The sequence below is a fragment of the Pelophylax lessonae genome, assembly GCF_965119305.1.
Source record: "Pelophylax lessonae genome assembly, chromosome: 3".
Classification (NCBI taxonomy): Eukaryota; Metazoa; Chordata; class Amphibia; order Anura; family Ranidae; genus Pelophylax; species Pelophylax lessonae.
This window is the reverse complement of record NC_138770.1, coordinates 395,824,259-395,848,633: the sequence shown is the minus strand read 5'-3', so window position 1 is coordinate 395,848,633 and position 24,375 is coordinate 395,824,259. Positions and strand designations below refer to the sequence as shown.

At 43.5% G+C, this 24,375-nt stretch overlaps 1 protein-coding gene across 1 annotated transcript in view; it reads left to right on the top strand.

Moving 5' to 3' along the window:
- CD164 (CD164 molecule) overlaps positions 1-23,583 on the top strand; it is a 73,462-nt gene extending 49,879 nt beyond the window's left edge. Inside the window, exons 3-6 of the mRNA XM_082250596.1 lie at positions 12,076-12,141; positions 12,599-12,634; positions 15,192-15,263; positions 22,740-23,583. Of these exons, the coding sequence (XP_082106722.1) occupies positions 12,076-12,141; positions 12,599-12,634; positions 15,192-15,263; positions 22,740-22,909 (344 nt within the window). The 3' untranslated portion in view covers positions 22,910-23,583. The remainder of the gene's footprint in view (positions 1-12,075; positions 12,142-12,598; positions 12,635-15,191; positions 15,264-22,739) is intronic.
- The last annotated feature ends 792 nt before the right edge of the window (positions 23,584-24,375 follow it).

The window sequence follows — 24,375 nt, the reverse complement described above, 5'->3', positions numbered from 1 at the left end:
ATAATTTCTCTAAGTTCTTGATTGTAGATCTTGTAAGTTTCTTCTGCCATATGAGGAGACAATTTTTCTTTAATTTCCATAATTTCCTTGTTCAATCTAATAACTTTCTTCCTTCTTTTGTCAATCAGAAAGTTAAGGAGACTCATCCCGGCTCCGTTGAAGAATTGGAACCATTCTTCAATGTCTGAGTCTCCCTGGTCTGGATAAATGGTCCATCGCAAACTTCTTGGTACCATCTTTTCTTGGACGTACTTCTCCAAGAATGCGATGTCCCATGAGGCATGTAGTTCTGCCACCATCACGTTCTTTAGACGCATGAAAATGCCTCTAAGATCATTGGATTCTGAGGCATTTTTGACAAAAACATCATCTACTGCCAAAACTCTGTTCTTGTGATATTCAAAGATATCCATGAGGTATACCTGCTGCTACCCGTGTAGTATAAGTTGAATGAATGTGTGTGAAGGTGCGCTGGTATTGAATGAATGAAAGCTGCTACCTGAACTGTGCTTCAGTGAATAGGATGTGTAAATAATAGGTGCGCTAAAACAATATGATGCATAAACAAATATACAAATAATGCACAATTGCATAAAGTGATGAAGTGAGATCAATGTGATATCAATGATTGAAAGTCCAAAATCCCACTGAGTGCCTTGGATAAACTCAAAACTTATAGGTGCAAAAAACTCTTAAAAATGTTGTGCATTCCCAAAGTCCACAAGAGCTCCAAGTGTTGAAGGTTGAAAAGGTGCACTGTATATGGCCGGTGCTCTATAGTGAAAAATCCCACCACCAACACGCTATCCTCCTTACCAAATGCAATGAATTGGAAAGCAAAATTCATTAGATGCTGTTGGGAGGGAGGAATCAAAATCACCACCCTGTGAAAATGCAGGATAGGCCTCTTACCAAAAATCAGGTAACTCAGCGCAGGGAATATACATAGGTGATGCCTTTTCAATCTGTAGTGATCGGTGGCTGTTTTCTCTAATGATCCGTCTCGTTACTGACTCTCCAGGTTAAACATGGGCATGATGTAAGAAAAAACATATACAGACCATGGCGTGATATCCCCGGGATAATTTAATGAATATCAAGTGTTGCACTTACATTCAATATGGAAAACAGTGGCGACAATACAGACTGGTTGCCTGACTCGGCTGCAGACCGAGCAGTGCTGGACGTCCGTGGCGGCGCGACACGCCTCCTCTCTGACGGCGTTTCCTCTCAAACGGGCTTCTACTGAGATAGGAGGGACGTGCGCGCCGCCACCTCCGTCCTTATGAAGCTCCGACGTGTGACCACTTCCGGTGTCCGCAATGAATGTGCGGAAGTCCTAACTTATACAAATGATTCTACTGCTAAATCCATTACAAAACATTTCGATCTCTATTATAGTGAACGAGGACAAAACAATCTTGGCAATAATGGATATATTCAATAAATCAATGTGCAAATTGAAAATTTAAGGACTCCGGAAATGAACACTGGCCCGACTTCCTGTGTTAATGTATAAATTCAATATATAAGCTAACAACAGAAATACGGGGAATATAAGTATGGGACTAGTAAAGTCCATTTATTGAATATATCCATTATTGCCAAGATTGTTTTGTCCTCGTTCACTATAATAGAGATCGAAATGTTTTGTAATGGATTTAGCAGTAGAATCATTTGTATAAGTTAGGACTTCCGCACATTCATTGCGGACACCGGAAGTGGTCACACGTCGGAGCTTCATAAGGACGGAGGTGGCGGCGCGCACGTCCCTCCTATCTCAGTAGAAGCCCGTTTGAGAGGAAACGCCGTCAGAGAGGAGGCGTGTCGCGCCGCCACGGACGTCCAGCACTGCTCGGTCTGCAGCCGAGTCAGGCAACCAGTCTGTATTGTCGCCACTGTTTTCCATATTGAATGTAAGTGCAACACTTGATATTCATTAAATTATCCCGGGGATATCACGCCATGGTCTGTATATGTTTTTTCTTACATCATGCCCATGTTTAACCTGGAGAGTCAGTAACGAGACGGATCATTAGAGAAAACAGCCACCGATCACTACAGATTGAAAAGGCATCACCTATGTATATTCCCTGCGCTGAGTTACCTGATTTTTGGTAAGAGGCCTATCCTGCATTTTCACAGGGTGGTGATTTTGATTCCTCCCTCCCAACAGCATCTAATGAATTTTGCTTTCCAATTCATTGCATTTGGTAAGGAGGATAGCGTGTTGGTGGTGGGATTTTTCACTATAGAGCACCGGCCATATACAGTGCACCTTTTCAACCTTCAACACTTGGAGCTCTTGTGGACTTTGGGAATGCACAACATTTTTAAGAGTTTTGAGTTTATCCAAGGCACTCAGTGGGATTTTGGACTTTCAATCATTGATATCACATTGATCTCACTTCATCACTTTATGCAATTGTGCATTATTTGTATATTTGTTTATGCATCATATTGTTTTAGCGCACCTATTATTTACACATCCTATTCACTGAAGCACAGTTCAGGTAGCAGCTTTCATTCATTCAATACCAGCGCACCTTCACACACATTCATTCAACTTATACTACACGGGTAGCAGCAGGTATACCTCATGGATATCTTTGAATATCACAAGAACAGAGTTTTGGCAGTAGATGATGTTTTTGTCAAAAATGCCTCAGAATCCAATGATCTTAGAGGCATTTTCATGCGTCTAAAGAACGTGATGGTGGCAGAACTACATGCCTCATGGGACATCGCATTCTTGGAGAAGTACGTCCAAGAAAAGATGGTACCAAGAAGTTTGCGATGGACCATTTATCCAGACCAGGGAGACTCAGACATTGAAGAATGGTTCCAATTCTTCAACGGAGCCGGGATGAGTCTCCTTAACTTTCTGATTGACAAAAGAAGGAAGAAAGTTATTAGATTGAACAAGGAAATTATGGAAATTAAAGAAAAATTGTCTCCTCATATGGCAGAAGAAACTTACAAGATCTACAATCAAGAACTTAGAGAAATTATGACAATTGAAGAAGAAGAACAGAAAGCCAAAAAACGAAAAAAATACTTCAGGGATTTAGAAGATTACCATTCAGCCAAAGTTTTCAAATGGCAGATTAATCTTATGGAAGAAGAAGAAGTGGAGGACACAATAGAAGATGATCCAGATGAAGGAACATCTAAGAAGGTTGCTACACCTTTTGGTTTTAGAAATCCAGCAAAACAGAGAACGTTGGCACCGGAAGAATCAACTAAACCACAACCCTCCTCCAATCTTCCATATAAAGGTTACAAGCCATTAAGAGACACCTCTCAAAATAGAAAGGGAAAGAAGGCAAAAAAGAAAGAGAATCACAGAGAAGACTTTCGGCCCACTAAACAAGAAACACACAGAGGAGACTTTGGGAATCCACCCCGATCAGTAGAGAGACAACGGGAACGTTCGAGATCTAGATCTCCTAGACGGGTTAGGATGGACTATATGGGCAATTATCCGGATACACCTCAAACCCCTAGGTCTTATCCTCAAAACAACAATATGAGGTTTGAACCCTTAAGACACGAAGGATATGAAAATAGAGAAGATTTGAGGGCGGAACCCCAGTCTAGAACCCCCATTAACCCCAATAAGCGGAGTTTTTTAGGACAGGGCCCAAAGAAGAACAAAAGAAAAAGATAAAAAGAGGATGCAGAGGTGGTAAAAATAAAAAGAAGAATAATCAAGAAGAGATTGGCATATTCAACTTGAGTGGGGTGGCACTCACAGACAGCGAGAAACATACACTCAGCAAAGGTCTCAAATATGCCCCTAAACAATCTCTGAATAAATTCGAAACCTTTATAGACATTCAAAAATTTGTAAGAAAATTGAATGTAAAAAGACATTTCCTATCCAAAGCTGGTGAAAGGAATTATGTGTCGTATCAAACCAGTTCCACACAATCTACCAATCTGAGAAATGCTTCTCTTTTTAACCCGTCTGGTGCTCAGAGTAGCAATATCACAGTATTTAGAGACACTGTGCTGAATGAACTGGACAAAAAAGTGATACAACATAAACCTCAAACAGATTTAAGAAAGGGGATCAAGACTTTGTGTGACAACAAAGATCTTATCATCCGACCAGCGGACAAAGGGGGAGGAATAGTGCTGCTGAAGAAAGAAGACTACATAGAGGAAATGAACAACCTCTTAGCAGACACTAATACTTACGAAATTTTAAAAAGAGACCCCACCCACAGATATAAGAGGAAATTGGAAACTATTATTAAACAAGGTTTTGAAGATGGGATTTTAAATAAGAAAGAAAAGGAATTTTTAATACCTCTTTCTCCTAAATTGCCCATTATTTATTATCTCCCAAAAATTCACAAAAATTTAACGAAACCCCCCGGAAGACCCATCGTTAGTGGGATCGATTCCGTCACTTCTAGAATTGGGAAATATATAGACCACTTCTTGCAACCTTTGGTCCAAGAAACCCCAGCTTACCTAAAAGACACCACGCAGTGCATCCAAGAAATGAGACAATTGAATATAGAAGGAGATGTGTTACTCGTGACTGCTGATGTGGCGTCTTTATATACAATAATTCCGCATGAGATGGGATACGAAGCAGTAAGCACTTTCTTGGACACCCATCAAAACATATCAGTGGCACATAAACAGTTTATTTTAAACCTTTTAACCTTTGGCATGGAACATAATTACTTTTATTACAATCAACGGTTTTATCTCCAACGTACCGGAGTAGCGATGGGGGCCAAATTTGCCCCCAGTGTGGCGAATCTCTTCATGGCCTTGTGGGAGGATCGCAATATATTCTCCCACAGGCCCAGGGAGCTCGTTTTTTGGAGACGCTACATTGACGACGCAATTTTTATCTGGAAAGGGAGTAACCAATCACTAAAAGTTTTTATGGACCAGCTAAACTGCAATAGTTGGGGCATTAGATTCTCTTATGAATCTAGCCCCACAGCGGTCAATTTTTTAGATCTAGTAATTTTAAGACAAGGCTCGGGTTTTATTACTAAGACCTATTTTAAACCGACTGACAAAAACGGGTTCATTACCATGGACAGTTGCCACCATCCCAAGTGGCTTGGCTCAGTCCCGAAAGGGCAATTTAAGCGTATTAGACGCAACTGTACCAAGAAGTCGGATTTTATTGAACAAGCCAATGTTTTAAAAGAAAGATTTTTAGAAAAAGGTTATATGCCACAGATATTGGATCAAGAAATTGAATTGATGGGACAACAAACACAAGAAGACCTCATTTTGCCCAAATCGACTGATTCCACTCACCAAGCTCAGCCTAGATTTGAATATGCCTTCGTTACACAATTTTCTCAGAATTACAAATGGCTTAACCATGTCTTCAAAAAACATTGGAGCATCTTACAAGGAGACAAAATATTGGGGCCTTCTCTCCCCGATAATCCTAGTATGATCTATAGGAAAGCGAGGAATTTAAAGGATCTTATCGCCAATAATCCTATTGAAAAACCTATAACACCAACATTTTTTCCAGACATGAAAGGCTTCTTCCCTTGTAGAAATTGTCAAATTTGTAGAGAAGCGAAAACCATACGGACTAAAAAGTTTTCATCTACCACTACCAAAAAAGAATATCAGATCAAGGAGTTTATCTCCTGCCACACTAAAGGGGTCATTTATCTCCTCCAATGTAGTTGCGGACTACAATACATTGGGAGGACTATACGCACCGCCAGTATCCGAATAGGGGAACACCTCTCCAACATAAGAAAAGGGTTCACTGGACACAGTGTATCTTTACACTATTCCAAGTGTCATCACAAAAATCCTAAAAACCTACAAATTATAGTGATAGAAAAATACACACCGCATTGGAGAGGTAGTAACCTGAAGAGATCCATTTCAAGAAGGGAAACCTTCTGGATCTATGAAATGAAGTGCTTTAGGCCCTGGGGACACAACATTGAATGGGACATTAATGCCCATATAAATAATAGTTAATTCCTTGCTCAATCTACATCTATTTTATTCATTTTATCTTTTTATATCCATTTTAATAAATAAATAAATTTTTACAATTTTATATTTAAACAGTATGAGCAATTAAATGAGTTTAGTATATATTTAATATGTTTTAATATATTTTAATATAACTATATTTATGATTGTTTTTATATATGAATCATTTATATTGCATTTTAAATGGACTTTTACTAGTCCCATACTTATATTCCCCGTATTTCTGTTGTTAGCTTATATATTGAATTTATACATTAACACAGGAAGTCGGGCCAGTGTTCATTTCCGGAGTCCTTAAATTTTTAATTTGCACATTGATTTATTGAATATATCCATTATTGCCAAGATTGTTTTGTCCTCGTTCACTATAATAGAGATCGAAATGTTTTGTAATGGATTTAGCAGTAGAATCATTTGTATAAGTTAGGACTTCCGCACATTCATTGCGGACACCGGAAGTGGTCACACGTCGGAGCTTCATAAGGACGGAGGTGGCGGCGCGCACGTCCCTCCTATCTCAGTAGAAGCCCGTTTGAGAGGAAACGCCGTCAGAGAGGAGGCGTGTCGCGCCGCCACGGACGTCCAGCACTGCTCGGTCTGCAGCCGAGTCAGGCAACCAGTCTGTATTGTCGCCACTGTTTTCCATATTGAATGTAAGTGCAACACTTGATATTCATTAAATTATCCCGGGGATATCACGCCATGGTCTGTATATGTTTTTTCTTACATCATGCCCATGTTTAACCTGGAGAGTCAGTAACGAGACGGATCATTAGAGAAAACAGCCACCGATCACTACAGATTGAAAAGGCATCACCTATGTATATTCCCTGCGCTGAGTTACCTGATTTTTGGTAAGAGGCCTATCCTGCATTTTCACAGGGTGGTGATTTTGATTCCTCCCTCCCAACAGCATCTAATGAATTTTGCTTTCCAATTCATTGCATTTGGTAAGGAGGATAGCGTGTTGGTGGTGGGATTTTTCACTATAGAGCACCGGCCATATACAGTGCACCTTTTCAACCTTCAACACTTGGAGCTCTTGTGGACTTTGGGAATGCACAACATTTTTAAGAGTTTTTTGCACCTATAAGTTTTGAGTTTATCCAAGGCACTCAGTGGGATTTTGGACTTTCAATCATTGATATCACATTGATCTCACTTCATCACTTTATGCAATTGTGCATTATTTGTATATTTGTTTATGCATCATATTGTTTTAGCGCACCTATTATTTACACATCCTATTCACTGAAGCACAGTTCAGGTAGCAGCTTTCATTCATTCAATACCAGCGCACCTTCACACACATTCATTCGTCTCCTGTATAATGTCCGCAGTCTCTGTCCGTCTCCTGTATAATGTCCGCAGTCTCTGTCCGTCTCCTGTATAATGTCCGCAGTCTCTGTCCGTCTCCTGTATAATGTCCGCAGTCTCTGTCCGTCTCCTGTATAATGTCCGCAGTCTCTGTCCGTCTCCTGTATAATGTCCGCAGTCTCTGTCCGTCTCCTGTATAATGTCCGCAGTCTCTGTCCGTCTCCTGTATAATGTCCGCAGTCTCTGTCCGTCTCCTGTATAATGTCCGCAGTCTCTGTCCGTCTCCTGTATAATGTCCGCAGTCTCTGTCCGTCTCCTGTATAATGTCCGCAGTCTCTGTCCGTCTCCTGTATAATGTCCGCAGTCTCTGTCCGTCTCCTGTATAATGTCCGCAGTCTCTGTCTGTCTCCTGTATAATGTCCGCAGTCTCTGACCGTCTCCTGTATAATGTCCGCAGTCTCTGACCGTCTCCTGTATAATGTCCGCAGTCTCTGTCCGTCTCCTGTATAATGTCCGCAGTCTCTGTCCGTCTCCTGTATAATGTCCGCAGTCTCTGTCTGTCTCCTGTATAATGTCCGCAGTCTCTGTCCGTCTCCTGTATAATATCCGCAGTCTCTGTCCGTCTCCTGTATAATGTCCGCAGTCTCTGACCGTCTCCTGTATAATGTCCGCAGTCTCTGTCTGTCTCCTGTATCATGTCTGTAGTCTCTGACCGTCTCTTGTATCATGTCTGTAGTCTCTGACCATCTCTTGTATGTGGGAGGAATTTTGCCCTTTCCTTACCCCTACACTGAGTTACACAAAGTAGGGAGGTATGATTAAGCAGTGACAACAGGCTCTTTTCCTCGCTCAGTCCACCAGAGAACAGGTAGCGATCTGCGGGCTGTCAGTTTATCTTCCCCACTTCCCCCCTCTTTTCTCCTGTCATCAGTGCAGGAGAAGAGAGAGCGGCTCTCATCTGATTGCCGCCCAGCTTACTGCCCGGTCTGTTTCCCTTCACGCTGGCCATCGCGGAGGGCCAATCAGAAGAGACTAGGGGGCATCATGGGACATGTAGTCCCGGAAGATTGGTGGCCCCATTTGTTGTCCACAGGGAGCAGACCACAGCCCCCAGAATGCACTCTGCTAGGGGGAGAGATTGAGGACTGGGAACCTGGGAAAAAGCTGAGGGAGTGAGTGCTACACCATAAAGAGGACTGTGCTGGGGTTAGTCAGAGAGAGCCATACTGCCCAGCACTACCAGAGAGAGAAAGACTGTGTCACTGCCAGGGTACAGATGGGCTACATTACTGACCAAAGTCAGCCTGGTTAACCCAGAGGGAGCGAACGTATAACCGGAGGGATCACTGCTGCAATTTTGCTGGGTCTGGCAGGATGGCCTGTCAGCCATTATCCGTTACTGCTCCTAGGAACTGAGCCATTAGGAAGTGCCTAACCTGCTATCCTGTAGGCCTTATTGACCGTCGCAACCTGCTTCAAAAAACTCGAACGCTGAGCTGCTGCCCGGCCCAAATATAGGGGGGGGGGGGGTGACACCATGTTTTACCGCACCAGGTGACACCAACCCTAGTGACGCCACTGCTGTGTATGTGCCCCCCCCCCCCAGCACAGCTATACTGTGTATGTGCCCCCCCCCCCCAGCACAGCTATACTGTGTATGTGCCCCCCCCCCCCCAGCACAGCTATACTGTGTATGTGCCCCCCCCCCCCAGCACAGCTATACTGTGTATGTGCCCCCCCCCCCCCAGCACAGCTATATTGTATATTTTCACCTCCTCTTCATTTTCTCATGAATTTGGATGTACAATGCATCCTTACTGATGAGAGAACACTGGGAACCTATGATCAGCTCTTCCCATTCTGTATATGCCCACTGGCTACACAGGAACAGTGCCCCTGGACCATCAATTTTCAGGAGTCGGCACTGACTCCCTCAACTTGTCAGTACCTACGGATGGTCCTGGACTCTGCTAAAGCTCGGGTCTTCCTTCCGGAGGACTAACTCGGGTCTCTGCGGGATGAGATCAGGTCTCTCGGGGACAACGATTTTTCCTCCTCCTTGCGGACCTGCATGCGGGTTCTGGGCCTGATGGTTTCGGCCTTCGAAGCAGTTCCGTTTGCTCAGTTTCACACCAGGACTCTGCAAGCGGAGATCCTGGACAAGTGGGACAGGGCGCCTCAGTCCTTGGAGAAGAGGATTTCATTGAGTCACCCGGTACGGTCGGATCCGATTGTGGTGGCTCCGGCGCCGTCCTTCACGCAGGGCCAGACCTTCCGGCCTCTGTTGTGGACGATTCTCACCACGGATGCCAGCCTGTTGGGCTGGGGCGGAGTTCTGGGTGCACTTTGTATCCAGGGGACGTGGTCGTCGGCGGGGGAGACTTCGCTGCCGATAAGCGTCTTGGAGCTCCGAGCGATCAAACTTTGTCTGTTCCGGTGGTCATCTTTACTTCAGGGGTGTCCGGGTACAGACGGACAATGCCACAGCTGTGACTTATATCAATCACCAAGGGGGTACCGGGAGTTCCCGGGCGGCCAAGGAAGTGGCCGAGATTCTATCTTGGGCCGAATCGCATGTACTGGCGATCTCGGCTGTTCACATTCCAGGTGTGGACAACTGGCAGGCGGACTATCTGAGTCGCCAGACTTTGGACCAAGGGGAATGGTCCCTGCATCCGGAGATATATTGCCTCCTGTGTGCCCGGTGGGGGACCCCGGACGTGGATCTGTTTGCGTCCCTTCTCAAAGGGCGGAAAGATTGGTTGCCAGAACTTGCGTTCCTCTGGCGGACGCCGCGGACGCGTTGGTGGTGCCTTGGCATCGCTATCGGCTGATGTATGCCTTTTCTCTGATTCAACTGTTGTCCAGGTTTCTCTCCAGGTTGGCGTTGGAACGGATGTCAGTCATTCTCGTTGCCCTGGACTGGCCTCGACTGTCCTGGTGCGCGGACATCGTTCATCGTTCAGAACCTCTCTGGCGACTTCTGCTGCGAGACGATCTTCTGTCTCAAGGACCGATCTTCCATCCTGCTTTAGTCTCTGGCTTTAACGGCATTGCTGTTGTAAGCCAGGTGTTGAGGGATAGAGGTCTTGCACAGGACGTCATCCCTACCTTGTTAAAGGCTCGTAAAGCAACTTCAAGGAAGATTTATCACCGCACCTGGAAAACTTATTTCGCTTGGTGCAAAGCGCATGGTTTTCATCCTCGCTCCTTCTCGGTGGCGAAGGTCTTGGCCTTCCTGCAGGAGGGCGTGGATCAACGTCTGGCGCTGACTACGGTCAAGGGTCAGTTGTCGGCCTTGGCCATCTTTTTTCAGCGACCTTTGGCGTCGCATTCCTTGGTCCGCACCTTCATTCAAGGGGTACGGCATTAGGCTCCCCCGAGGAGAGCTCCCTTGCCTCCCTGGGATCTGAATTTGGTTTTGTCTGGGTTACAACAACCTCTCTTTGAGAACATCAGAGGGATTCCCCTGTCTGTTGTCCCACAAAGTTGCCTTTCTGGTGGCCATCACGTCGGCTCGCAGAGTGTCTGAGTTGGCGGCCTTATCCTGTCGCTCTCCTTATCTGGTACTTCATAGAGAGAAGGTGGTTCTGCGACCGAATCAGTCTTTTCTTCCCAAGGTGGTTTCTTTGTTCCACCTCGATGTAGATATCGCGTTGCCTTCGCTGCATGCATCCTAAGGAATTTGCCTTGCATTCCCTGGATGTGGTCCGGACGGTCAAGGTTTACCTGTCCGCCACGGAGTCTGTTTCGACAGTCTGATTCTCTGTTTTTCCTGAGGGACCTCCTGAAGGGATCGGCCGCCTCCGCAGCGACCATTTCTAAGTGGATTAGTCAGACGATTGTTCAGGCCTATTCCATTAAGGGTCAGATTCCTTCTTTTTCGGTAAGGGCCCATTCTATTCGAGCCGTTAGTGCCTCTTGGGCTTTTTGCCATCAGGCTTCTGTGGCTCAGGTGTGCAAGGCGGCGACTTGGTCGTCCATTCACACTTTTCCAAAGTTTTACAAACTTGATGTTTTGGCATCTTCGGCTGTTTCCTTTGGCCGCAAAGTTTTGAGTGCGGCTGTTGTTTAAGGGGACGTTATTTTTACTTTCCCTCCTTGTGGTGTTTTTTGTTGTTTCTGGGTTTGTTCCAGTTTTTTCCTGTGAGCTCAGGTTGTTACTGGCCCGGCTGTTTGCGTTGCCTTCTAGGTTGGTTGCGTTGCTTTCCCACCCCTGATACCTGCACTGCTTTGGGACGTTCCATTAGTGAAGACTAATACCATTGGGCGGCAACTGTCAGAGGATGTAAGAGAAAATAGAATTTTCGTAAGAACTTACCGTAAAATTATTTTCTCTGAGTCCTCTGACAGTCGCCGTCCCTGCCACCTTCCGGTACTGCTTGCTACAAACTGAAGTAATATCAGATTGGGTTCAGGATAATGGCTGAGGGATGGCCCCCTAGTGGTGTGCCGAGGTATAAAAGTTTTTTTGTATTAACCTGATAATTATCTGCCTAGCCTTGCTCCTGCAGAGGGCGCCATTACCCATTAGTGAAGGCTAATACCATCGGGCAGCGACTGTCAGAGGACTCAGAGAAAATAATTTTACGGTGGGTTCTTACAAAAATTATTTTTTCATTTTGACAAATAAGGCTGAATTCCGCTTACATTAATGATTGCAGGGGAGAATTTAAGGTATTAGGCTGTACTTCCGCTTTAAATGTTCAACGTGCAAAGAAAATAACGGTTTATTTAATTATTTTTTAACAGCTACTACAGAATGTCGGAATGAAACTTCGGGAACAGTAAACTGCTCTAAGATAGATTCATGTGAAGGTATTGTACCCTACCGTGTGTGTGTGTGATCAAAGCTGTACTCCGCTGCAGTATTGGTTTACATCTAAAAACCTCCAATATTGTGTAGTTAGTGTGAAAGCCCATTTTTAATGTTAGCACTGGACAACTCGTGCAGTTATCATTGTAATAATGTCATCTGCAATTTGAAGTACAGTTACGGAGTGAGAACGTATCTGATGTTCAGCTTCCTCTTCAGATATTATTGTGCTTATCAGTGATGGCAGTCAGTGTAGTCATATCAGTGTTCTCTATCCATTGTGTACCCCTACCAGTTACTAACCATCTAGTGGAAGGCTCCTCTTGTATACAAGCAGCTACTTTTTGGTATTCTTCATTTTTTAGTTGAAGAAAGTAAGAAATGCCATCACTTTAGGGTTAATTCAATATTTTAAACCTCTTTTAAGTATTAATTTTACTACTTTTTTTCCTTTTGTAGTTCCTTCAGTGACACCAACTGCAGTTGTAACAACAGGTAACAAATTAAGCTTTCTTAAACAGTGATGTGTAAAGATATATAAAGCACTGTAAAGGGAAAAGAAATAGGGCTCAAAGATTGAAGGGGACTTTGCAATAAGGGTGCTGGTAGAACAAATATAATGGTACAACTAAAGTATCAAAAAATATTAATTTTATTAAAGAAAACAAATCATTAAAAGTTAGCGTACTGTATTCAAACAGATACACAGCATCAATAAAAAACATTTACCATTTCAGACCATGTTCTTATATGCAGTTTAAATACCATAAAGTGTACAACAATTTCTACAAAAGGGTAAACCGTGTAGGGATTTATCCTGTACCGCAGAATATTGATGTTTTGTGCGGAAATGTGGAGATATCCACACGTTCAACCCGACATGTTTCACGGCCGGTAGCCGCTTCCTCAGGGGTATTTATTTTACGCACCCTTATTGCAAAGTCCCCTTCAATCTTTGAGCCCTATTTCTTTTCCCTTTACATATTCAACTGGGACGTGGTGCTTTGATTATTTATACAATCTATGAGTCTGTCTCCCTTTGCTTGTAATATAAAGCACTATAAAGCACTGTGCTAATAAAGATGTCCCGTTTTTTTTTTTTTCCCCCTTGACCATCAAGTTCTAGGTTAACTGCTTCACTACTACTGTACATCTTTAAACAGGGACGTGGTGTAAGGTTATTTACCCAGTCAGACACTGTACAGAGCTGATCCGAGCCTCTCTTTTTAGGATTGCTGTGATTTGGTCATGGAGAGAGACCAATTACCTGGTGCAAACAGTATGTGTTTACATTGTTTGCATCTCTGAGCTCTCCCCTTTCTCTGAAAACAAAGGGAAAAAAAAGGAACTAATAAATGAATGAGTCAATTGTAAGAATATGGTCACTGTACAGATCACAACTGCTGCAAGTAATGTTTGTTTTTTTTACCCTTTTAGCCCTTGGCTTTATTACACTACTGATCTTCATAGTGTGACCTGTGTATTAACTATTTCCTTATGCTGCACAAAAACCTAAGCATCTCTGTATTTTACCTGTATATTAACCCCCTTCACCACCTCCTCCCCATGTGTATGAATTGTATGCATTGTATCTAATGTACCATTACTTAGCTCTATATTTTAACCCTCAATACCAGCAGGTTTCTTTTATTTCCAAAAAGTTGCACCTAAAAATGACATCACCCTGGGTGTCTACTTTCCATTTTGTGGGTGGCATTTTTAATTAACAGATAATAAAGAAAAACTTAAAAAAAAAAAAAAAAAAAAAAAAGACAACTTCATTTAGACTGATTACACAAGGTAGTTATACTGCATCAGCAAGGTGTTTCCCAGGCAAAGATTTCAAAGCACTGGGGGTTTAAAGATTTGCTGTTCAAGCTCTTTTAAAGAAGCACAAAGAAACAGGCAATGCAGTGGATGGCCAAAGAAACTTAATGCAGCAGATGAGACACCTTGTGCTCCCTCTTAACATTGGAATATGTCCAGCAGTCTCATCAGCACAGAACTGGCAGAAAGCAGAGAGACCCAGGTACACCCAACTACTGCCTGGAGAAGTCTGGTCAGAAGTGGTCTACATGGAAGAATTGTGGTCAAAAGCCATACCTTCAACATGGAAACAAGACTAAGTGACTCAACTATGCAGGAAAACATAGGAACTGGACTGCAGAAAAATGGCCGCAGGTGCTCTGGACTGATGAGTCAAAATTTGGAATATATGGCTGTAGCAGAAGGCAGTTTGTTCACCTATGGGCTGGAGAGCAGTACAATAATGGATGTCTGCATGCAACAAAGAAGCAAGGTGGAGGTTCCTTGCAAGTTTGGTTCTGCATTTCTACAAATGGAGTTGGAGATTTGGTTAGGATCACTGGTGTCCTCAATGCTGAGAAATACAGACAGATATTTATCCATCATCCTATACCATCAGGGAGGTGTGTGATTAGCCCCAATTTGTACTGCAGCAGGTCAACGACCCCAAACATGCAACCAATGCCATTAAGAACTATCTTTAGCATAAAGAACAAGGAGTCTTGTAAGTCATGGTTTGGCCTCGACAGAGCCCTGATCTCAACATTGAGTCTATCTGGGATTACGTGAAGAGACGGAAGTATTTGAGGCAGCCTACATCCACATCCACAGAAGATCTGTGGTTAGTTCTCCAAGATGTTTGGAACAACCTACCTGCCGAGTTCCTTTCAAAAACTGAGTGCAAGTGTACCTAGAAGAATTGATGCTGTGAAGGCAAAGAGTGGTCACGCCAAATATTGATTTGATTTCTCTTCTGTTTACTTTCCATCTTTCCAGCTTAATTGACAAACATTTTGTTGTTGATAAAGTATCAACACTTCTATTTCTGAAAGCATTCTTAATTTACAGCTTTTTTTTCACGGCTGCTTATAATATTTGCACGATAGAGTATGGATGTATATATCTAAAGAAGTGCGATTATGTCAAGAAATAAGGATTTGAGTGTGGAAAAAAAAACTACATAGTACTGTAAGACTGCATAGTTTGAAGTGTTTCTAATGGCAGACTGTCTTTTTTCTCTGTGTAGTGGTCCCAACAACAAATGCAACTGTTGCTCCCATATCACCTACTACAGCTAATGCATCCAATACCACACTTGGTAAGTCCCTGTAACTGTTCTTTATTAACCACTTTACCACCGGAGGATTTTGCTGTCTTCCGTCCAGGCCACTTTTTGCGATTCGGCGCTGTGCGACTTTAACTGACAATTGTGCGGCCGTGCGACGCCGTACCCAAACAAAATTTACGTCCTTTTTTTCCCACAAACAGAGCTTTCTTTTGGTGGTATTTGATCACCTGTGCGATTTTTACTTTTTGCGCTATAAACAAAAAAAGAGCGTTTATTTTGAAAAAATAACAATATTTTTAACATTTTTTTATATGAAATTCCCCCCCAAAAAAATGTAAAAAACAATTTTTTAAAAAATTTTTGGCCAATTTGTTTTCTGCTACCTATGTTTGGTAAAAAAAATCACAATAAGCGTATTTTGATTGGTTTGCGCAAAAGTTATTGCGTTTACTAACAAAGGGAAAGATTTCTGTCATTTTTGGTGGTTTTTTTTTTAACGCGTAATGGCGGCGATCTGCGATTTTTTTTTTTTTTTTTGCGGGACTGCGACATTGCAGCGGACAGATCGGACCCTTGACTGACATTTTTGACACTTTTGGGGGTACCAGTGACATTACTGCAGTAATCAGTGCTATATATATATGCACTGTTACTGTAAAAATGACACTGGCAGGGAAGGGGTTAATTTTATTGGAGAGGGAGGGGTTAATGTATGCCTGGTGCTTACTAACGTGTGGGGGGGGAGGGGACTGAGTGAGTCATGGACAGATCGGATGTCCAGCTATGCTGAACAGTCCGATCTGTCACTCCCTGTCACTATGGAGATCCGCCCGCTTGTGTTTACACAGGCGGGCGGATCTCCACACTAGATCCCCGACCGGGGGAAGAGCGGCGGCGATCGCCGCTGCTCCTCCCCTGGCCCGACTCCCGCTGTGACTGAAAACAGCGGGAGCGAGCCTCCGGCGGCGTGCAAGCGCCGCCCAGAAGGGGGAGTGTCTGACGACGTAGTACTACGTCGTCAGACGATAACGAGCCACTCTGCCGCAGTAATATTACTGTGGGCGGTGGTAAAGTGCTTAAAGATCACTTTTTATGAAGGTGTTCGTTTATTTGCAGATGAATGACTGTAATCCTGTATTCCTCCAATCCTTGTCTATTATCCATGGCAATACTAGAAATAGTGTATTTTACAGTGTTTAGTGTGGCAGGCCCAACCATATTTTCTTGACAGCTGCCATATAGACAATGCCTAAAGTAGTGGTCAACTTTCTTGATATGGTGGGTCTTAAGTATGGCCCATGACATCACCAAAGGGCAGTGTAAAAAAAAAAAAAAAAAAAATTTGCTTGAAGATACTCCAATGTCTAATATATAAAACTTTGTCTCATTGAGCTTATAGTAAAACACATAGTTAAACATTTGTATTGCTTTGTGTACCGAGACCAGGGATTGACTGGGATTCATCAACTGTAAATGATGTCATAGGCGAAAAGGCTAAGGGTATGTTTAGAGTCTCCTAGGGTAAAGCCTGAAATTTGAGAATGGGATTGAATGTTCTCCGCCATGGGCTCCATGAGCTTATTGAAAATCAACAGAGAAAGAGGGCATCCCTAGTGGGTACCGGTTGTAATATTAAAGGGGAGGAAAAATGTACCATTTTGAGAAGGGGAAAAAAAAAAGGTAATTTTCAGTCTTAGGGAGTGTAAGAGGACACGTGGCCATACAATGAGATTGTAGGAGAAGTGGTTTAACCTTATGCTGCGTAGGGGATTTTTCACTGTCAGGGCAGTAAAATTGTGGAACTCTCTCCCACAATTGGTAGTGTCAATGGGGAGTATTGATATTTTTAAAAGACTCTTGGACATGCATCCTAAAGAATGCAATGTACAGGGATGTGGGGAATGAATATTGACACACACACACATTGAACTGGACGGACTATTGTATCATTCAACCTTAACAACTATGTTACCATCTGTGACTGCAGACATGGTGCAGGCGTTGGTCAGAGACTGCGCACATGGTGCAGGCGTTGGTCAGAGACTGCGCACATGGTGCAGGCGTTGGTCAGAGACTACGCACATGGTGCAGGCGTTGGTCAGAGACTGCGCACATGGTGCAGGCGTTGGTCAGAGACTGCGCACATGGTGCAGGCGTTGGTCAGAGACTGGGGACATGGTGCATGAAACTGCTATAAATCACTACTATACAGGGCAATAGTGAGAAACCTATCAGTCTCTACATAGGCTGCACAAAGAGTGTCTAAGGGCCCAAGGTTAGGCACCAGGAGCCTAAAACGTTCTTCTGACAGTCTTCGTTTGAATAGAGTCTAAATGCCACCCTTTCAGAATGCTCAACAACCTGTAACCTGGAAATACAATTAAACTGTTTTGGAGGTTCAAACATTCGCTGTATACCTCCTGTTCTAGTGACATGTCTAGTGCAGGAAATCGTTTTTTCGGTCCCCTCCTTAACAGAGGTTCTAAACATTGATATTCAACATAGTAGTAACTGGAGTCGTACCATTATTGTACATCTATAAAATGTTCTGTAATGCAACATTACTGTAAATACCATATGTGTCTAATTTGTGTTTAGGATTGCAGTGCTTTGTTACTCTGCAGTCCTAACCCTGTGTAAGCTCTGTGTCAGATGGTGGAGCTAATGCAGGGTTGATAACCTTACCATTCTCGCACATTGTTTCATGGGGGGAGGTTACATATTCCCCCCTATACAGCAGGAGCAGGAGCTCATCAGTTTGCCCATTCAGGTCAGTCTGTCTCTGGCATAGCTCAGATATTCTTGCTATTAGATGGTAGTCTAAGGAGCAGTGTGTACAAAATTGCTAGGAGGTAAGGATTTTTGGCAAGACTATGCAAATTTGCGTCTTCCTCTCCCCCCAACAAGCGTTAATTTTCTGTGTACACTGTATGTGTATGCGCAGGCGTTGTGCAGGGGACACTCTCTGCTGTCTCCTAGTATCTGTAAGATGTAGCTCCTGCATTATTAGTGGCTGAAGAGGTTGCCTGGGAGCCCAGATATAAACAAGTTGGGGGGGGGGGGCGTGACAACAGAGAATGCATCAGACTTCTTTCACATTGTAGCAAAGGGCATGATTTTTGCAAACCGTTTTCTTAGATTTCTTTAATCCTCTAAGATAAATATATATAAATGTATCTATATTTTTATTTTTTTTTTATCAGCCCCGACTGGAAACACCACTTCAGTTCCTGCATCAACCAGCCCTAAAAATTTTACAAGTAAGTCTTAATTCTTCTTTCACACTAGCAGCAGTGTTTACCGCCCCTGAAATACAAATTGCAGGTGTTCAGGTGGCCAGTTTCAGTGCTCTCCCATTCACCTACATGGGACAGTTTGACAGGTGATGCTGCCTGTTAAACTTGGTATGTTGTGTGTACTTACCTGAGCAACACCATGTCCGCTTGTAGGTGGGAAGTATAAATGCAGATTAACCACCTGTTTTTTATAACCACCCTGCCACCCGTGTGAAAGCTTTATTACTGCATGTAGATTTTTTTTTTTTTTTTTTAAGGTATGTGTTTGCGTGCTTGCGTTCATGTGTTATGGGGGGCCATACATGCTTCAATAAAGGATCAATTTTCTATTTCAGCTGAAATTAGACAGATGAGACTAAAATTGAATTGAAAATTTGGCCTCAACACCAAACCATATGTCTGGCAGAAATCCAATACAGCTCACCATCCAAATAACACCATCCTACAGAAAAGCATGGAGGTGGTAATATCCGGTTATGGGGGTGTTTCTCTGCAGCAGTGTCTGGAACAATTGTCAGGATAGAAGGAAAAATGGATGGGGCAAAATACCATCAAATTATTGAGGGAAATCTGCCCACTGCCAGAAAGAGGGCCATGACCGCAGGTGGTGTCAGGGGAGCAGGAGGGATGGTCTGTGTCCATTTTACATGATGCATTCTCTGACGGCATCCTTGCCGGCAGCGTGGCTGGCCGTGCGGGGGGGGCGGAGTGCATTTGCTGATCCAACAGCGTGTAGGGGGAAGAGACGGAGCTCCTACTTTCCATGCTGGCCCAGAGAGAGTGGCGTAGCGTCCTTTACGTTCACAGTGACGTCATCAGTGGGTGCTGGAGAAGCTGGTTCTAGTCTCCTTAAAGATGTGAACAGGGGGGACTGCTGGGCGACTGGTGTAGTTTGTGACAGCCAGCAGAGGCTGTGGAACACAAAGAGCAGGATGGACTCCTCTGCAGCTGCTGCTCAGGCAGCGGAAGCAAACTGGCGATGGGGGCCGGGGAGGTGCGCGACTAGACGATCGGGGGGGGGGGGGGGTTGGTTGTACTTAGTGGGGGCTCCTGCCAGAGTCCTCCGTTCTGCCTGAATCTGTCCTTGAGGCCTAGTCTCCCAATTCTGGGTCCCTGTATACCTTGTGGTGCTGCCATTTTGTTGTAGCCTTTGTATTCCTATAAACGGCGGCCATGTTTGTGTAGTCCGACCATTTTCTTATTGTTTGCCATTACAAACAGCGGTGGCCATGACAGTGGAGCCCTGTGTGCGGCGATTTCGGCGATGGGAGCCCCTCCTTATCTCCTGGTGTTGACTCCTGGATCATTTAGCTTCCTGATTGCTGCACGTGTAGTGCAGATTCTCCTTCTGGTTGCAGGTTCCTGTGTCGGCGGGTGGTGAGTCTGGTGGGGTCCTCTCCCTCTCTGCTGAGTGCCTTGTGCTTGGCGATCGGGTGGTACTGCCAGTGCAGTGGGGGTTGTTCCTTAGCAGTGTGTTACTTTTTTGTGAGGTCCCCCTAGTGACTCATGGAGTCTTTGGAGCATATTTCCCCACCTGATCCCCTCTCTGAGGCTGCAGTGCCCTCCGGGTCCCAACCAACCAACCAACCATCCATCCATGCACTGACTGCAGTCCTGGAGTCTCTTGTGTCCCGGGTGCAAATGGCTTGCGGGCGATGGGCTAGCAAAAAGCGCCCCCCCCCCCCCCACCTTCCCATGCCTCATCCTTCTCATCAGATCCTGAATCTGATTTGGACGTGGGTCACTCTTTTGGGTCTGAGACCATGCACCTTGTGATGGAGGACGTAGCTGAAGCTGCGACGGAGGCGCAGGTACCCTTTGGCACTCGCAAGCCATCCAGAGTGGCAAAGGGGTTTCCTTTCCTTGCTTATTTTGACAGAATTGTCGTTAAAGAGTGGGGACGACCAAATCGTCCCTGTGGGGTTCCTAAGCGCTTTACTAGGCGTTACCCCTACGAGGAGTCCCTTCTTAAGAAGTGGACAGTCCCACTGGTGGTCGACCCTTCGGTTTCCGGATTGAACAAGGCAACTATGAGTCCGGTTGAAGAGTCCCCGGCCTTTAAGGACCCGACTCATCGGAAGGTGGAGGCTGGGGCCCGCACTATGTACACCTTAGCTGGTTCGGCAATGAACCAATGAGGCCCGGTATTTACCATTGCCCTGGTGTCGCAAACTCTTGACTGAGTGGAGCCTCACCGGAACAAATATGTAAGGCGGCCACCTGGTCTAATTTTTCGACCTTTGTTAAACATTATTGCCTGGACCTTCTCTCTCTTCCCAGGAGCAGGCGTTTGGTCAAAAGGTTCTCCAGGCAGTGGTCCCTCTCTAGACCCTAGAGTGGTACGTTCTGGCTCATCGTCTTATGGGCTGTCCTGGAAGACTACTTGAGAAAACCCGAGTTATACTTACCGGTAGCTCCTTTTCTGAGAGTCTTCCATGACTGACGGATTCCCACCTGGTGATGTTTTGTATTCTATATTATGCATATGTTTTGCATGGACATCCTACAGTTCTTGAGAAATACTGAAGGGGGAGGACTAGAGGACCGCCTTCTATCTGGTGGGGTTAACATGTTTCCTGTCCTGGTAGGAGGAGCCCTAGGTCTCATGGGCTGTCCTGGAAGACTCTCAGAAAAGGAGTTACCGGTAAGGCAATTGTATTTTTTTTCTTTGTCCAGCCTCAAGAAAAGAGGGGAAGTCTGGATATGGCTGAAGCTTTTACATACATGAAGGGGGTGAATAAGTTTCAGGAGGGCAGTATTATCAATGTGAAGCCAGCATCATGAGCACAGGAACATGATCGCTGGAAAAAAAAAAATTCCGACCTTAGATTTTTGTCAGAATTGAGCAAAACGTGAACTCTTAACCACTTGCCGACCGCCGCACAACTATTTACTGCGGCGGTCAGCCGCTCCTGGGCAAACCGACGTAGGGCTACGTCGCTCGCCCAGGAGCCTGTAGGGGGCGAGCACAGGGCTCCCCGAGCGTGTGACCGGCGGCTCTGATGTCCGCCGGGCATTCGCAATCTCCCACAGCAAAGGGAGAAAGGCAGGCGGCTGATGTAAACACAGCCATCTGTCATTCTCCCTGATGTAAGTGCAGAAACTATACGATCCTGCTAGTATGTCTCTGTGGTTACATCACACGCCACGCCCCCCCCCCCCCCCCCACAGTTAGAATCACGCCCCTAGGGATACATTTAACCCACTGATCACCAATAAAGTGAACCCCTTCCCTGCCAGTGTAATTTTTACAGTAACAGTGCATATTTATAGCACTGATTACTTAATGTCACTGGTACTCCCAAAAGTGTCAAAAATGTCAGTCAGGGGTCCGATCTGCAAGCCGCAATGACGCAGTCCCGCAAAAAAAAACGCAGATCGCCGCCATTACTAGTTTAAAAAAAAAAAAGACCTAAACCTTTCCCGTAGTTATTAAACGCAATAACTTTTGCGCAAACCAATCAAAATACGCTTATTGCTTTTTTTTTTTTTACCAAAAATATGTAGCAGAAAACAAATTGGCCTAAAATGTTAAATTTTGATTTTTACATTTTCTTTTTGTTTTTTTGAGAATTTCATATAAAAAAAATTCGAAAAATATTATTTTTTTCAAAATTGTCGCTCTCTTTTTTGTTTATAGCGCAAAAAATAAAAATTGCACAGGTGATCAAATACATCAATTTCATTTGGGTACAGCGTTGCACGACCGCGCAATTGTCCTTTAAAGTCACGCAGTGCCGAATTGCAAAATAGGGCCTGGTCTTTGAGCAGCCAAATCTTCCGGGGCTTAAGTGGTTAAATGGTGCTTTGATGTAACTATAATTGATGTTATTCTTGGCACATAACTTGGTGCCCTTTACATTTTTTATTCTGTTATCTAGCATTGTGGCTCTGCGGCTGGTTTAACTGCTACTTTGCTATCCCTGTACCCCTCAAAGAATGCTCGAAGTCAACTGTGTGCTATCTCATAATATCACAGGAATAATCATTTCCTTTGTTTTATTTAAAAAAAAAATTAAATATATGTGGTCTTGGAATCTGCAGCTGGTTGCCCACCACTGATAGTTACTGTAGGGACAAGATGCTCTCTTGATGATTTATATATGCGTTTGTTATTTTTTTTTTTTTTTTTTTGGTTTTGTTTTTTTTTCCTACCCAAGTATAAAGTATGGCAACTGCAGTTTCTAACACTGATTTTGTTTGTTTATTTTTTCTTTTACAGCCACTACGATTGTACCAACTTCACAACCTTCAAAAAAGAACACCTTTGATGCTGCTAGCTTCATTGGTGGAATAGTCCTTGTTTTAGGTATCCAAGCAGTTGTATTCTTCTTGTACAAGTTCTGCAAAGCCAAAGACAGGAATTACCATACCCTTTAAAACCCCTCACTTTGAACTGCTGGCCAACATCGCTCTAACCAAATGTTGTAAACTTGAAGATTTCTCATGGACCTGTTGAAGAAAGAGGCCTTTTTTTATCTCTGCAAATTGAACTGAACCATATTTGTGACCTCACCGACAAGAAGAAATTTACTACAGCTCTGCAATGCTGTGAACTGCATGCTTCAATCACATCTGCTTCCTAGAATATCTAAAACTGCTTTATTATTTTTTATTTTAATACTGTATTAGAGGATAAGAAATATTTCCGTGAGTAAATCTATGAAGTAGAATAGTGACCTCTACATTAACGAGAGCAAAATTCTGGAGAATACGATAGAACTGACAAACATACAGTACATAAGCATTAGGTGAGTGATGTAAGAGGCAGTATAGTCTCTAGCTAGTACATATCAATATGGGTTAGTTGAAGTATATTTTTATTTTCCCTTTAAATTCTAATAATTTGACTTTTACTGGAAGTTGATTATAAATTGGAAATGAGTTGTTGATTTCCAAAGCAAACTATTTGTTATAGTTTAAGTGCACCTTATTTCTAAGTGAAGGTGAAATTTTGAAGATTTGTGCCTTACAGACATCCTGAAAGTATAACCTATTATTTACTAGTGCTTTGATTTTCCTAGTAATTATATTTTATATGAACTTTTTTTTTTTCTATTGTGAGCATACCCAAATTAAATAAATCATCACCTCTACAGTGTGCTAATTCTTCCTCCTCCGTGATGACTACAGGATTCAAATGAAATGGAAACTAATTGATTGGATAGCATTCCCTGAATAGAAAGGTTAAACCAAAAATAGAGTATATGTTCCTGATAAAATGTTCAGTATAAAGGAGCATATTCAACTTGCACATTGTGAATTCATTTAAAACCACCCGTTCTTACTTGGTTGTCTTTCAATAATGAGTGTTAGGGTTTAGATATGAAAATCTAATATGTGAGCTAACTAGTTTGTAGGTGTCGCAATAGCTGGAGCAGGCTTATGTTAGCACTCCTTCTCTTTGTATTCTTTACCGTTTTTGGTACAGTGCCAAGACTTCTAGTTAATACGGTACATTATAGGAGAACCGATTTCTTTAGACTAGTTCATCAATGATGTGCAATAACAACAATGCTGTTAACAAAGTTTAGCGTACTGATAATAATTAAGGGGGCCAGCACCTGTGCTCCCAAATTGATCTATTTATAAGAAGATGATTATGTGCCAAAGGCGGGTCCTTATTTGAGTTGGCAGACTTAGCAGTAGACAACTCCAGAACACAAGTAATAGAAATGAGGATGTACAAGTAAGACTTTTTTCCTTGTTAAACATGCTAGATTACTGTTCACCAGTTTGTGGTTTCATTTTTCAGCCATACACGTTAGCAGATTTTTATGTAATAAAATGCGCTACGTATGTATGTATGGTATGGGTGGGTGTGTGCTCGCTTAGTGCCTTAGAAA